Source organism: Phodopus roborovskii, unplaced genomic scaffold, assembly GCF_943737965.1.
Source record: "Phodopus roborovskii unplaced genomic scaffold, PHOROB, whole genome shotgun sequence".
Classification (NCBI taxonomy): Eukaryota; Metazoa; Chordata; class Mammalia; order Rodentia; family Cricetidae; genus Phodopus; species Phodopus roborovskii.
Window position 1 is genome coordinate 26,000,597 of NW_026126540.1, and position 14,285 is coordinate 26,014,881.

General features: G+C 54.4%; 1 protein-coding gene across 11 annotated transcripts; it reads left to right on the forward strand.

The window, feature by feature from the left end:
- Positions 1 to 769: 769 nt before the first annotated feature.
- Positions 770 to 13,855, forward strand: Celf3 (CUGBP Elav-like family member 3). Of its 11 annotated transcripts, none has more exons than XM_051198884.1 (14): positions 770 to 836; positions 1,606 to 1,711; positions 2,665 to 2,747; positions 7,374 to 7,422; positions 7,815 to 7,943; positions 8,043 to 8,122; positions 9,060 to 9,203; positions 9,345 to 9,486; positions 9,634 to 9,783; positions 10,327 to 10,392; positions 10,663 to 10,821; positions 11,067 to 11,210; positions 11,933 to 12,069; positions 13,561 to 13,855. In XM_051198884.1, exons 4-13 carry the CDS (start codon positions 7,374 to 7,376, stop codon positions 12,058 to 12,060), a joined length of 1,191 nt encoding a protein of 396 aa, XP_051054841.1. In that variant the 5' UTR covers positions 770 to 836; positions 1,606 to 1,711; positions 2,665 to 2,747; the 3' UTR covers positions 12,061 to 12,069; positions 13,561 to 13,855. The 11 variants fall into 11 exon arrangements, 8 of the variants coding, with proteins under 8 accessions (XP_051054841.1, XP_051054842.1, XP_051054836.1 ...); XM_051198885.1 differs by having other exon boundaries at positions 784 to 836; positions 1,573 to 1,711; XR_007835418.1 differs by lacking the exon at positions 770 to 836 and adding an exon at positions 12,820 to 12,880 and having other exon boundaries at positions 914 to 1,711.
- The last annotated feature ends 430 nt before the right edge of the window (positions 13,856 to 14,285 follow it).

Genomic DNA, 14,285 nt, shown 5'->3' on the forward strand with positions numbered 1-14,285 from the left:
ATAGACTCTGTGAATAATAGTAGGATGCTGAATTAAACGGGTGTCTTGGTCTTCAAGTGTCTTGGTCTTCAAGTGAGAGCTGCCACCAGCTGCTGCCTCCCTGCCCAAGCATGCACTTATACACACAAACCCCTCAGAGAGAAGGAAGGGGGTGTCTGCAAATGCCAGACTGCTATAGTTTCCCTTGCTTCCTTTTCTGGGAAAACATACAGACCTTTTTCTTCTGCACTCAATTCCACTGTCTCTTTCCCCACATCCCTCTGCGGTTTCCCCTCTCTGCCTCACTTTTGCTCTTTTTCCCCAGACCCTGTGACCCCTTTCTTCCTCATCTACACCTCCCTTCCTGCCCCTCAACCTGCCTGCCTTCCTGCTCTCTGTTTCTCTTCCTTGGGTCCTCATTCTCAGGCTTCCCAAATGCCAGACTCTCCTCTACTCCCCACCCCCAGCTTCCATCCCCTGGGTCTTCTCTTCCTCTTCCAGCACCGGGGACAGCTCCAGCCCCCCGGAACAATGGACCCCACATTAGGGCTCCTCTATAAATTCTCCATCTTAGTATATTGCCCAACTCCTGATTGGGGAGTAAAATGGGGGAAGGGTTGTTATCAAGACCAGCTGCTCTTCTAGGGAGGAAAGAGAGTCAGGGAGGATAGATAGAAAGAGGGAGTGGTTCTTGCATGGGTTGTGCGTCTCTCTCCAGGGTAGAGAATTTGTATTCCACCCCTGAGACTGACATCACTGACGTCAGGGGAAAGGAGGTGGGAATGGGGAGGGGGGTGTGGAGGGGGGAGGTTTTTGTTGAGGAGAGCGCGGCCGGAGAGCAGAGCTCCGGGACCCAGGTGACCGGGAAAGCAGGCAGCCCTAGTGTCGGGAGTAGCCAGCCGGCAGCAGCCCAGGCGGGGGAACCATCCAGGGTGGGGGTGGGAGGGGGGTCGCGGGAGAACCTGAAGGGGGCAGGGCAGAAGGGACCCCCGGAGCCCTGCCGCCATCAGAGATCAAGAATTTGGCATCAGGGATCTTCGGACCCAGCAGAAGGATCAGCCACAAGGGAGGTGTTCTCCCTAGGAAGCCAACAAGAGAGTCACCTGCCCCACATCAGGAGCAGGGACCCCTCATGTCGCTGCTGGCAACCAAATCAGGCCCCTAGCCCCTCAGCCTCCTTCCTATTGCCTTCCTCTGACTCTCTCCTCGTCTCCTTTGGCATTTGCGCCTTTCTCCCGCTCTCTGAGCTCCAGCACTTCTGCTACCACCCAAACGCCCCAGGGCTTAGCTGCCCTGACCCCCATCCTGGGATATTTGCCAGATCTCTGGGAGAGAGATCATTTGTTTGGGCTATGCCCCCGGGTGGCCTGACAGTGGCTGCCTAGACCCCTGACCCCTAGCCTCAACTCCCCAGGCCTCCTTTGTGTGACAAGCCCTCCTCTGATCAGCACTGTGGTTGGGGGCCAAAGGGAAAGCCGGCCCTGCTGGGCCCTTGGGCCCCACCACCTGCCTACTCCTGGTTGGGCAGCTTCCCTTGTCTTTGGGCCTCTCCCTGCTCCCCCTGGCCCCTCCTCCTGGGCCGCCCCAATGAAGGAGCCGGATGCCATCAAGCTGTTTGTGGGGCAGATCCCGAGGCATCTGGAGGAAAAGGACCTGAAGCCCATCTTCGAGCAGTTTGGTCGGATCTTCGAGCTGACTGTCATCAAGGACAAGTACACCGGGCTGCACAAGGGTGAGGGGTCAGGACAGGCTGGAGAGGAGGCAGGAAGGATGGATGAAGTCAGAGGGATGGAGTGGCTGGAAAGGAATGATTCGGAAATAGAGTTCAGGGGCTGGGGACTGGTTGGAGGAGCTGAATGGGAACTCAGTCGAGTGACAGGGGTTACAGGGTTGGAAAACTAAGGGGAACTCTGCACTGTAGATGGAGGAGGGTGTTGACGCCATGGGATGAACTCCAGAAGGGTCAGAAGGACAGTAAGTTTTAGGAGAATCAAGATTGATAATGTGAGTAGCCCCAGCTAATGTTGGGATGGCTGGCCATGTGTTAACCTAGAAAGAGTGGGCTATAGCTAAAGCAAGGGAGCAAAGGAGAAGGACGTGGAGAAGAGAGACCGGACAAGGTTTGTAGGACTTAGAAAGTTATTGGGAAAGTACTCCAGAGGTCTCTCCAAGAGCTGTGCTGAGCGGGGCCGGCCCGGGATCAGCACTTGGAGAGCTCCAGGAGCTGGGATCCCAGCGCCGCTGCACTACCTCGCTGCTAGCTCAGGAAAGATCACTTCCTGCCCCTGCTTTCCCTCTTCCTTCTCCATGCACTCCCCACATCTGCCTCCGGTGGGGTCTGGGAGACGTGAGAAGCAGAGGAAATGGGAGGGGAGAGGGTGATAATGGCCACGATGGAGGGAAGAAGAAGGAGAGGGAGAGAGAGAGAATCACATGGCCCTGGTGATTGGAAATCACAGCTCCTGTTTCAGCGCCAACTCTCAACACATCAAATGCTCTCCCATGTCCCTCACCTCCGGGTCCCTGCTCCAGAGAAAGGGTATAATTTTTATCCCTCTGGGATGCTCCCCAACCCAGCAGGCAGAGATGGCAAGAAGGGGAAATGCCTCCCCCATCCTCAGTGCCCTTAGGAAGTGGAAACTGGGAAGTCACCCCAACCCTGTCTCTCCACCTGTATCTCCTCAGGATGTGCCTTCCTGACATACTGTGCCCGCGATTCAGCCCTGAAGGCCCAGAGTGCCCTGCACGAACAGAAGACTCTCCCAGGGGTGAGTCCTGCACTCCACAGGGGCAGGGGGCTAAGAGGAGCCTTAGGAGTGTCATGGGACCCACAGCCCTTCCAGGACTCTTAGCTATTTTCCATCTCTTGTATCACCAGGAAGTCCTTCTAGCATCCCTTTCCTTCTGTAGATGTGTGTGTGTGGGGGGGAAGAATGCTTAGTGGAGTAAGTGTGACCTCTTCTGAGGAGCACATGCAGCCCCCCCACCTTCCCAACCCCCACTCTCCCAACCCCTTCTGTCCCAGGCCATGCTAGAGAGAGGACTTACTTAGCTATATAGGAGGCATACACAGGAGACTGGACACCTGTGCCAGAGGGAGCAAGAGGCACTAGGGCCTCTTTGTGGTGCTGGATAAGGAGGGCCTGGGGGTGGGGTGGGGGAGGGGTGCTGCTGCCCTGAGAACAGGCAGCTGGGCCTGCTGGACTCTTCTGTGATTTCTGAGATCTCGCAGGCTCCCTGCCTGTCTCCCAGGAAGCACTCCAAAACAGCCACAGGGCATCAAAGTGGAGCCTGGTCCGTGGTGGATATGAGTTTGGGGACATCAGGCAACGGCAGAGCCGACATGATCATGAAAAATCAGGCTTGACCCCACCAAGTGTCAGGGAGGTCAGGGAAGCAAGGGTGACTCTGAGGTGGCTTCCCTTACATTTCTTTGTTTCTTGAGCCAGCCTCTGTCCAGCAAGCCTGGGCTGGTGACTGAGAGCAGGCATCCAGAAGCCCCCTTGCACCTCTGTTGATCTGCTTCTGTTTTCTCTCAGACTGAGAGTCCCAGGGAACCCTTCCTGAAGTCTCACTGCCTAGGGCAAACCTTTGCTAGGCACTGTCTGGGCGCTGGAGACATCTGGCCTAACCTCCACGCCTTCCCCATGTGGGACAGAGAATGGTACTGACCATGTATCCCCCTGAGAGGAAGCAGATAAAACAGAGCTCCTTATTCTGCCCCCAACCTAAACTCTCTGGAAGTCTCATCTAGCCCTCCTCCTCACCATCTCATCCCAACCAACAGGAATCACCATTGCTCAGAATGGAGAGTCAGGGGAACATGGGTTCATGCACACATGAATGTGAACACTTGACAGGCCAGATTAGTGATACATGCAAGCTGCTGAATTCCAACTTTCCCCCCTCTTCCTCTCTGGCCCTTCACAAATTAGGTTTTCACCTCCATTGCTGTGGTTTTCCTCATTTCAAAGCTCCTGTAGGAATCGGAGGGTCAGTAGAAGGAGACCAAAAAAAGCCAGGGTAGGGACTTGGATGAATGACAGTGTGGGGTGGGTAGGTGTCCCAAAGGCAGAGTATCAGCTAGGAACATGTCGTCTACAGTGGCCTATGAAGCACAGGCAAAATTCTGTCCTGGATGAGATACTGCCTGCCTTTCATCCTGGGATGGGCATGGGAGTGGGGGAAGGTCCCTTCCTCTCACTTTGCTCCAGACCTCCCAGGTGACACAAAGTTCCCACGGTGGCCTTTGCCACAGCTGACAGAGTCCAGAGGGACTGACAGAGTTTCTAATAGGAAGTGAGGGTTCCATTCTTCCAGGAAGGGTCCATGCTAAGGAGTTGAGGACGCTGACACAGGTCAATCGCGGGAGCAGATACTTGTAACCAAACTCTTGCCTTTGTACCCTACCAAGTGTCTTATCCTACCATTTGTCCCCTCTGGTAGGTGTGTGTGTGTGTGTGTGTGTGTGTGTGTGTGTGTGTGTGTGTGTGTAAGATGTTAGCTTATGCAAAGTTCTGTCAGTAAGTTTTTGCCCTGTCTCCAAGCCCTCCTGTAAGGTCTATTTTAACAAGTGAATTTTAGCCTGCTTCTTGCTCCCCCTCTTTATCACCCAGAATCTAGGAGGTGCTACCACACTGAGATGCTGTTTTAGGCTAGTCTGTGACTGTTGAGTCCTATTTCCTCTTCTCTCCAGTAAGAATTCCCAGGGTGGCTCTGTCTCAGATGCCTGGATCCATTCTGAGCAGGCAGGGTGTGGCCTCTTGGAAGTTGGTTGTAAGGGATTCTTCCCCATCTGTTCTGGATCAATCTTCTGCTCTGGAGATGTGAGCACTCCCATCAGCTTGAGGCAGAGAGGGTGGGTTCTGGGGCCCCAGGAAATGTGGAGCCAGGAGCGACGGGGCTCCCAACCTACACCCTCAAGAGGATTAGATTTTTGAGGGAGAGTGAGCTAGCTCTCTTTGGAGGTGGGATCCTAACAGTTATAGTGGTCTTGTTAGGGAAGGCAGATCAGAGCTCCCTGGCTGGAGTGTAAATAGCCCCTTCTTTGGGAGAGCTTATCACTTAGTGGGTGGTAGCTAGGGAAGAGGCACCTGCCTGGTTGCCAGGTAAACACAACACAGCTGGACTCAGGGGAGGGGGCAGGTGTGCCCAGGCAAGTTAACAAAGCTGCACTTCCCACAGGAAGTGCCAGGCTAGGAGGGGGGGACTGGAAATGGGCATTGGGTACTGTGAGGGTGTTGGGGGCATCTGTCCATACTGTGGTCTGTGCTGCCTCTGTCTGAGAATGTACATCAGCTGTGGGTATTTATTGATATGCTATTTTTGTGCTGGAAGATTGTGCAGGGCAGGCACGACATCATTTCTCTCCCAGGTTCTCAGTCTCTGAGAGAGAACAGCAACTTCCCCAGAGACTTGTTGGGAAGGGCATAGTGCCAATCCTAAGAATGCCCCATGCTGTGCCCTGGTTCTGACCATCTCCAGGGTCTTCAGGGGTGGATGTGTCTGGCTAGCTGCTGTGGGACCTGAGAGAGAATTTCCCACTTTGGCTAGAGTGAAAAAGAGGAGGTGAATGACAATAAACCTCTAGCCCACAGACCTCCCCTACACAAGTACTCCATCTTGCACACACACACATTTACACATTCACACATGTATGCACAGACACACACACTCCTTAGGAGATTGAGTCTCAGATGGGATAATCCCAGATTGCTAGAAGGTAAATCTGGAGGCAGATTGGCAGGAGGATTTATGTGGCTGTGACCTCCCCCCTCCGCCCTCAGCAGCTGCTCATAGACCCAGAGATTTGGGGGAGGGAAGTCGAGGGCAGGAACATCATTGGAGAAGAGTCTTAGGTTTGATCCATGGCTGTGAACACCTGGCTGGCAGAGTCCAGCCAATAGCTGCATGTCTTTATTTCTCCATGTTAATTCAAGTCACTCAAGGCTAGAGTCCCCAAGTTGAGGATGCCTGACTACAGGACTCCTGGTCTGTCCTCTTGTTTCACAGAGGAGGAAGTTGAAGCCCAGAGGAAAGAAATGACTTAGCCGTGGCACACAGCTAGTGAGAGGCGGGGCTCCTCGGTCGGACCCAGGTCTCCTCCAAGTTAAGACTTTCTTTAGAGTAGTTCTCTTAGCCTCTCACTCTTAGCATGTAAATGAATGCCTCATCTTAGGCATTACTCTCTGGAATTAAGATGGTCCCACCATCACATGAGTGAGGAGTCAGGGTGTGACCCTAGCAGTCAAAGTCCTCAATAGCAAGAGAAGTTCAGAGCCAAATACTGAAGGCTGCATCCACTTTGCTGGCTGTTTTGGTTGAGGAAATCAACCTGTGGGAGTGTTTCCCAAGTCCACTCACCAAACAAGACATGGAGAATGGATCTAGGAATTTTTCTACCCACAGTAGAGACTGAACAAAGGGTTACACTGTGGGTGTTGAGGAGAGGGTAGAGCTCTGGAGGACTTCTGAGCCAGGGAGGATTGCAAAGGAGCATCGATAGCCTTAGCTCCTTCAGTGCCTTCTCAGCTCTTCAGATACCAAGGATTGGTTCTGGAGAAGGAAGGCAGGAGAAGGAACAGTATGGCCCCTGCAGGGCTCACTCCACTTACCTCCCTCCAGGACCAGGAAGCTTCCCTGGGCTCCCTCCCCCACCTCCCAGCCCCCACCCAATCCTCCACCCCCAGCATACCCTGTTCCCACCCCCCCCCAGTCCTTCTCTGGGTGTGTGTGTGTGTGTGTGTGTGGAGAAGCAGAAGTGATGACATCACCACGGTCGCCAGGGCGACGGGGACGGATAAATCAGGCTGAGTGGGCGGTTGCCATGGTGCGCATTCTCCCGTTGCCACGGAGACTGGGCATCTGCTCCCTTTGTGCTGCCCGAGTGCCTTCCCCCTGGGGTCAAGGGGTGTAGGGGAGCAGAAAGAGAGGCAGACACACCTCCAGTGGTCAGAAGGAATTCTGGGCCTCTGTGGGGTCTCTCTCAGCCTTTCTTGGGGGTTTCTCCATGGGATAGCCTGTTTGCTCCTACTTTGCAGAATGGAGGCAGCTCTGGTTGATCAATCCCTTCTGAGCTCTGGCTTAAGACCTGGGTCCTATGGACAGGTATTTCTCACCTAAGTGAGCAACACCTATGGATGGCCCAGGCATTCTGAGGCCACTATGAGCCCAGAGCTGCATCCCATGAACATCTTCTGACACATCCCCTGTCCCGTACACCTTTAATCCTTTCAGGTTTGAATTCTAGACAAGACTGGCCCTACCTTTTCCTTTCCATCAATTTAGAGGGCAGAGGCAACTTTGCTCCCTTCAATCTCTGGTCATCTCAGCTGGGGAGGACTCTTGGATATTCCGAGGAGGTCCTGGCAGCTTCCTCCTTTTCTCTTCTATAGATGAACAGGCCGATCCAGGTCAAGCCAGCCGACAGCGAGAGTCGAGGAGGTAGGTTCTACAATTTTAGATTTAGCCCCTTTCCTCCTACCCCTAGGCCCAGGGCTTGAAAGAGATGAAAGGCAGCCTTTCTTAAGGAAGGAAGTCTATTAATACTGAAAAACGATTTAGAGTTGGGGTTAAGGCATGGGTGAGTGTGGTGGTAGGAGGCAAGACCTAGCCCATTCGTAGAGATGACAAAACTGAGGCCAAAGTAGAGTTGGAGTTCTCCAGAACTGAGGGTCCTGCACATGACTGAGCCCCAATTCCCAACTATCGGTCCCAACACCTAGAGCTGGGGGAAGTAGTGTCAGGAGCAACAGGTACAAGTGGAAGGTGGAGGCCTGAGAGGGTCAGGAGGCCCTTGAACATTAATCTCTTCCTGTGCCCCACCCCTCCCCCAGAAGATCGGAAGCTCTTTGTGGGGATGCTAGGAAAGCAGCAGACAGATGAGGACGTCCGGAAGATGTTTGAACCATTTGGGACCATAGATGAGTGCACTGTGCTCCGGGGGCCAGATGGTACCAGCAAAGGTAGTCCCTCCCTCTCCTCCCTTCACCCACAGACTCCAGAGGGTGCCCTCGCAGTGGGCACTCACCCCTGTTCTCCTCCACCCCAACCATTCACTCTAGGCTGTGCTTTTGTGAAGTTCCAGACTCACGCTGAGGCCCAGGCAGCCATCAACACCCTCCACAGCAGCCGGACCCTGCCGGTGAGCCCCACTCCCCTCCTCCTCTGTCTTCATACTGGCCCACCTGCCAGGCCGTGGCATAGAGCAAGATTCCATTCAGGATACAACTTCTAATTTATTTTCTTTTAAAGTTTTTGCAAAAGAACCAATGAATCAAATATCACACCCTATACCTATTCCTCATCTCAGTTCAAATTCCCTTACAGCCGCCTCCATTCCTCGGCCCTCTCTGTCTCCCATCTGTTCTTCGCCTTCCCATAGCTCCTGCTTCATTTCCTGGGACCCTTGCTGAGAGGCCCCACCTGCTCAGCACACGCTGAGCTGATACCGCTGCCCCTGTTAGTGTTAGGACAGTTGAATGTGAACTGGAGCTCCTAGCTGGAACCTAACTAACTAGCTGCTTTCCAGAAGATGTGGGTGGGCCTTCCCACAACTCCAAGGGTCTCTAGCAGAGCAGGACAGGCATGGAACAGGAAGAGGACTTGACATCGAACAGAGAACTGAACCCGGGCCCCTTCAGCTTTGAGAGTCTAGGACTATGACAGTCATTGCAAGTATGGCGATCTGAATTTGATTTGGCTCAGACTAATGTTGAAATGTGAAAAGTGGCATCCTCTGAGCACTCCGTGAGACCGGCGGTATGGGGCCAGAATCATGGCAGCTGTCAGATTAACATTCCCCTACAGCTAATCCACCATGGGTTGCCAGCACAGATACCTCTCAGCATGTCCTTTCCATCCCCACAGGCCTGTCCATCTTTGAGCATTTAACTTCACATTCCTCAATTCTGTCTGTCTAGCCTTTTACACATCCCAGTGCAAGGAGATAGTGGGATTAGGATTTTCCCATTTGGATTGGGCCCTGTGATGGCTGTGCTCCCAAAGCGGCCTGAGACTAGGCTCTGAGGCCCCTAGGGAGCAGATGTCAACTCTTCTGTGACATGTGGGCCCATGGCCAGGGTGCCTCATCCAGCCTGGTGGTAAAGTTTGCTGACACAGAGAAGGAGCGAGGTCTCCGCCGAATGCAGCAGGTGGCTACCCAGCTGGGCATGTTCAGCCCTATCGCCCTCCAGTTTGGAGCCTACAGCGCTTACACCCAGGCCGTAAGCATGCCCCTCACGCCCGGTGCTCGCTAGATCTTGTTCATCTCCGTGTCCTTTGTGGCCCACCCGTCAATCACCAAAGCAGGGCTTGGGAGGGAGGTGCTGGAGGCCTGGCCCTACTGTCCTGTCCCCATCCCACAGCTGATGCAGCAGCAGGCAGCCCTGGTAGCAGCTCACAGTGCCTACCTCAGCCCTATGGCCACCATGGCTGCCGTGCAGATGCAGCACATGGCTGCCATCAATGCCAACGGCCTCATTGCCACCCCCATCACTCCATCCTCAGGTATGGCCCATGCTAGGCAGGTGGGGCTAGGGACAAACTTAGCTGGGCAGGGAGCGGGGCGGGGGGATCCGTGGGGTCCAAGCAGTGCCCCGCTCTGCCCCGTGCGCCTGTCTCTCTGCTCTGCCGCTGTCATTTTCTCCTTCCTAGGAACCAGCACCCCCCCTGCCATTGCTGCCACGCCCGTCTCTGCCATCCCTGCTGCCTTGGGCGTCAACGGCTATAGCCCGGTGCCCACCCAGCCCACAGGGCAGCCTGCCCCTGATGCTCTGTATCCCAACGGGGTTCACCCTTACCCAGGTGGGGCTCTCTGCCTGCCCACCTTGCTCCATCAGCCATCCAGGCCACCACTCCCATTGCTGGCAGCCATGACACACCTTCCCTCTCCAACCTCAGGGCTTAAGGTGCTTTTTCTTGCTCTTCCTGGGCAGAAATGCTCCTCGGGTTCTTTTCTTTTTTTTTTTTAGTGCTTTTGAGACAGGGTGTCTCTGTGTGACCAAGTCCCAGAACCCACTATGTAGATAGATTAGGCTGGTCTCGAACTCGCATAGCTCTGCTTGCCTCTGCCTCCTCAGTAGTGGGATTAGAGCGGTGTGCTACCCCACCTGGCATTCTTTGGGTTCCTGGCTGAGGCTTAGAGAGGTGATGCGATTTGGCCATAGTGGCAAGTCAGTCATAGACCTGTCTGCTGGACACTGGGCTGGCTTTTCCCCTTTCCTGTCATATGCATTTCCTTCTCATCTCACCCTCCACCCCCAGATGAGGCTCTGTCTGCTGAGAGAAGTGCTGGTGGGGTTCCCATTGTGACCCAGACCCACTCACGGCTTGTGATATTCTCCTCAGCCCAGAGCCCTGCTGCCCCCGTGGATCCTCTCCAGCAGGCCTATGCAGGAATGCAGCACTATACAGGTAAGGGGCTCTCGCCCAGGCCCTGCCCAGGTGGAGGGGTGGCCCGAGGAAAACAGATCTAAAAGCTATACCTTCTGCACTCTCTGCCAGCCACACCCTCAGGCCTTCCTGACAAGCTGTGCCTGTGAGAATGGATGCTTGAGGGAGCATCCCCAGGACTTAGTCTGAGGAAGGCCCTCCCTGACACACTCAGCTCTGTGGACTCCACTGGCCTGGGTTGGGGAGGCAGACAAGGCTGGCTGTGAGGAGTCAGGGGAACCCCATCATTAGCCTTTTCTGTTTTCACCACCCCAGCAGCCTATCCTGCAGCCTACAGCCTGGTTGCACCTGCATTCCCGCAGCCTCCAGCCCTGGTCGCCCAGCAGCCCCCACCACCACCTCAGCAACAGCAGCAGCAGCAGCAGCAACAGCAGCAGCAGCAACGGGAAGGTGCAAGCCTGGGGCAGGGTCCTGATAGCTTCGAACCTGCAGGGTTCGGGGACTCCCAATGGCTTTGTGCCAAACTCAGCTCTGGCCCTGTGTGTGAGAGCCGAAGCAGTGGGGAGGCCTGACCCACCCTGCTGGGGGCCTGGACCGCCGCTGCCCTGCTCTCTACAGCTGCTTCCCCCACTCTACCACTCTAGTCTGCATTTCCCAGTCTCTGAGCTTTGCCTTCTATCTCTGCTGCCACCCAGGCCCAGATGGCTGCAACATCTTCATCTACCACCTGCCCCAGGAGTTCACGGACTCAGAGATCCTTCAGATGTTTGTCCCCTTTGGTCATGTCATCTCAGCCAAAGTCTTTGTTGACCGGGCCACCAATCAGAGCAAATGTTTTGGTAAGAACATGACCCAAAAGAAAGACTATGGACACTTTTGTTTGAACCCTAACTTAGAACAAAGTTTGTCACATTTGGAGGCATTTAGGGTCTCAATGAACTCAGCACTTGAAAGCCTGAATATACAAGGCCACAAAAGAACACCTCTGACATACATCCCATACAGTGTTGCCACCAAAGCCTATCTCTTGTAAAAAGGTCACAGCTTCATCTTCCTCCTTAAAACCTCGGGGGCTAGAGATATAGCTCAGAAATCTGAGCATGTGTGGTGGCATGAGATCTAAGTTCTATCACACACACACACACACACACACATACACACACACACAAGCCAATACCATTTCATGTAGTCTGGAGACACTAGATTTCAAAGGGATGTAAGTTTCAGTTGGAAGCCTGCTTCAGACCCTTGCTTCAAAAGTCACTGATAGGGTTCCAAAAAAATAAAAAAGCAGGTTTCTTAGAGCTCTCAGGCTAAGGGGTCGCCTTTCAAAGAACACTGGAAAGCACATCCTAGTTTGTGAATGGCTGAACTGGATTCACTCATTAAATCTATCATCAATGAATTCTTTCTGAATGCCTACTGTGTGCCAGGAGGTTTCTAGGTATTAGAGATGCCCGGAAGAAGTAGGGTGGTGTTGGGAAACCAAACAAGCAGCCCTGGCCCTGCGGCAGGACAGCGGCGTGGGGTCGGGCCGGGCCTTATGCCCTTCTCACCTCAGGCTTTGTGAGTTTCGACAATCCGGCCAGTGCCCAGGCTGCCATCCAGGCTATGAATGGTTTCCAGATTGGCATGAAGCGCCTCAAAGTCCAGCTAAAGCGGCCTAAGGATGCAAACAGGCCCTACTAAGGGCTGCAGGTGGGTGCTGCTCTGTCCTGTGACCTCATCCCCAGATTCCAACACTGCAGACAGATCTCTAAGTGAATCCTCTACCTTCCTCCCACCACCAACCCACCCTGATGCTGGGCATATGGAAGGGGGATCTGGGTCACTCCCCCAGCTGTCGTTCGGTCATTGGAGTCTCCTGCCAGCACATGCACGCACGCACGCACGCACGCACGCACGCACGCACACAGAGGAGAGAGACCACCCCAGAGAGTTTATATCTGTGTCTGCTCCCAGAGTTTCCCACAGTATCTGGTCTTGTTTGTCTGGTCAGTGTCCGTGTGTCTGTGTCTTTCTCTTTCTGGTTTTCCTTTGGGTTGGATGAAATTAGTGGAGTAGGTTTTGGGAGCTGGGAGGTCGGAAAGCCTCTTGGTTTTGAAACCTTGTTTCCTGTGGAGACGCTGGTCCTGTTGCCAGTTGCCCTGAACTAGGCTGCAGGTGACTTTCCCAGGGCAGTGCACTCCGGGTAGAACTCAGTACAGATGGGAGTGGGCGTGGCTTGGCTGAGTGGAGGAATTGCACCTAGTAGGGTCCCTCCAGCCCAGAGAGGCTGCCATCCAAATTTGGTGCACAGACCTATGAGCACTGGCTACTTTTGATTTGTTTAATCTCCTTTGGACCAAACCTTGAAAAATCACAACCCAAGAACAATACCCACATTTCTGTTTCTCCCCTTTCCCCCCAATCCTGGCTGCTTAACTCCCCCAACCCTGGGGGCCCCAGCCCAGGGTCCGTGTCCATTGTCGGCTGAAGCCCCCATCCCGGACCCCTGCTCCGGGCCCCTGTAAGTTGCATGGAACGAGCGTGTTGTCTTTAAAGCCAATTGTTTGTTATCTGGGGAGGGACTGTGGAGGGAAGCACCCCCCCCCAACCCAGGCTCAGGGCTGGGGCAGCTCGCGGGATGTGCTTGGTCAACAGTGGTTGGTGACTGTGGTTTGTGGTTTGTGCATTTTTCTCTTGCTTCCTTTGTTCCTTTCCAAAAAGAAATGAGAACACTACCTAAGGGCTGGGAGTGGTGTCACCCTTAAGACTCCATCCCAAAGGCCCTCGTGGGTCACCCCAGGCTCTGCAGATGCCCACTCTCTCCGGGTGTCTGTCTTGTCCATGCACCCGGTCTTTTCTCCTAGTTCTCTCTGCCTGCCTGTTCGTCTCATTTCTTTGCCTTTCTCCCCCCACCATTCTGACTATCTTCCAGTCAATTTTTGACTTGTTTCTTCCTAATAGCTTCAGTTTCTATATTGTCTCACCCCCCTTCCCCATTCCTCTACCCCTCCGTGTCCTCACAGCTGGAGGAATGGGGAGGAGAGCAATGGTTCTGTTGGGACAAGGCCTTTCTGATGGCCCGCCTTTCTCAGGCAGTTCCATCATAGGTGCCATCACGCCCTGCCACCCCCTGCCCTTTCCAGAACCCTGAGCAGTATTAGCTGTCTTCCCTATGCTTCACCCTATTTCCTTCCTCCACAGGTCTGGAGACACCAGAGAAAGGGGCACTTGACACTCTCTTCCCTGACTGGCCCTGGCCTTCTCTGCACATCGGCCCTGGGCCTTGATTGGACTCTGGGGCAAAAGCTGCTTCGTGGCCCTAAGGGCCCAGGACCTGGCTCACTCCCACCACCTTGCCTCTCTGAAGGGCCATGGTTTTGCTTCCCTGGCTCCAAGAGCCTATTCCCTCCCCAGTGCCCTTTTGGCCTTTGTGAGGAAGCAAGGAATAGGCTCTAAGGTTCAGGGGTATCTGCCTTCTGCTAAGGCTCCCAAGTCGGGCCTCAGCACACACCGTCCGTCCGTCCGCACTTCCTCCCCTCAGGGGGCCCGGAGTAGCTGTGCAGGCCCATGAGGGCAGCCAGGCATCCTCTCTCCTGAGTCCTCACCCCAGCCTCCCCTACTGTAGGGGCTTTCTGGGAAGCTGGCTCTCACATTCCCCTCCAACCTCAGCTAGAGGTAGGCAATCTCCAAATCCCAGATTCCCAGCCCTGAAACTCACTGCCTTCCCCAAGGGCCCCTCAAAGGAGGGTGTGGGGGAGCCCTGGGGGCTGCCTCTCTGCCAGTCAGTCACAGAGACCCTCCTTTCATGAGGAAAAGACCTTCCCCAAACCCCTAAAAATGTTTACAGTCTCTGCTGGCCCCTCCATGTAAATACCATGGCCACTAGGGCATTACCCAGCCCAACCAGCCAGATGCTGCCATCTCTT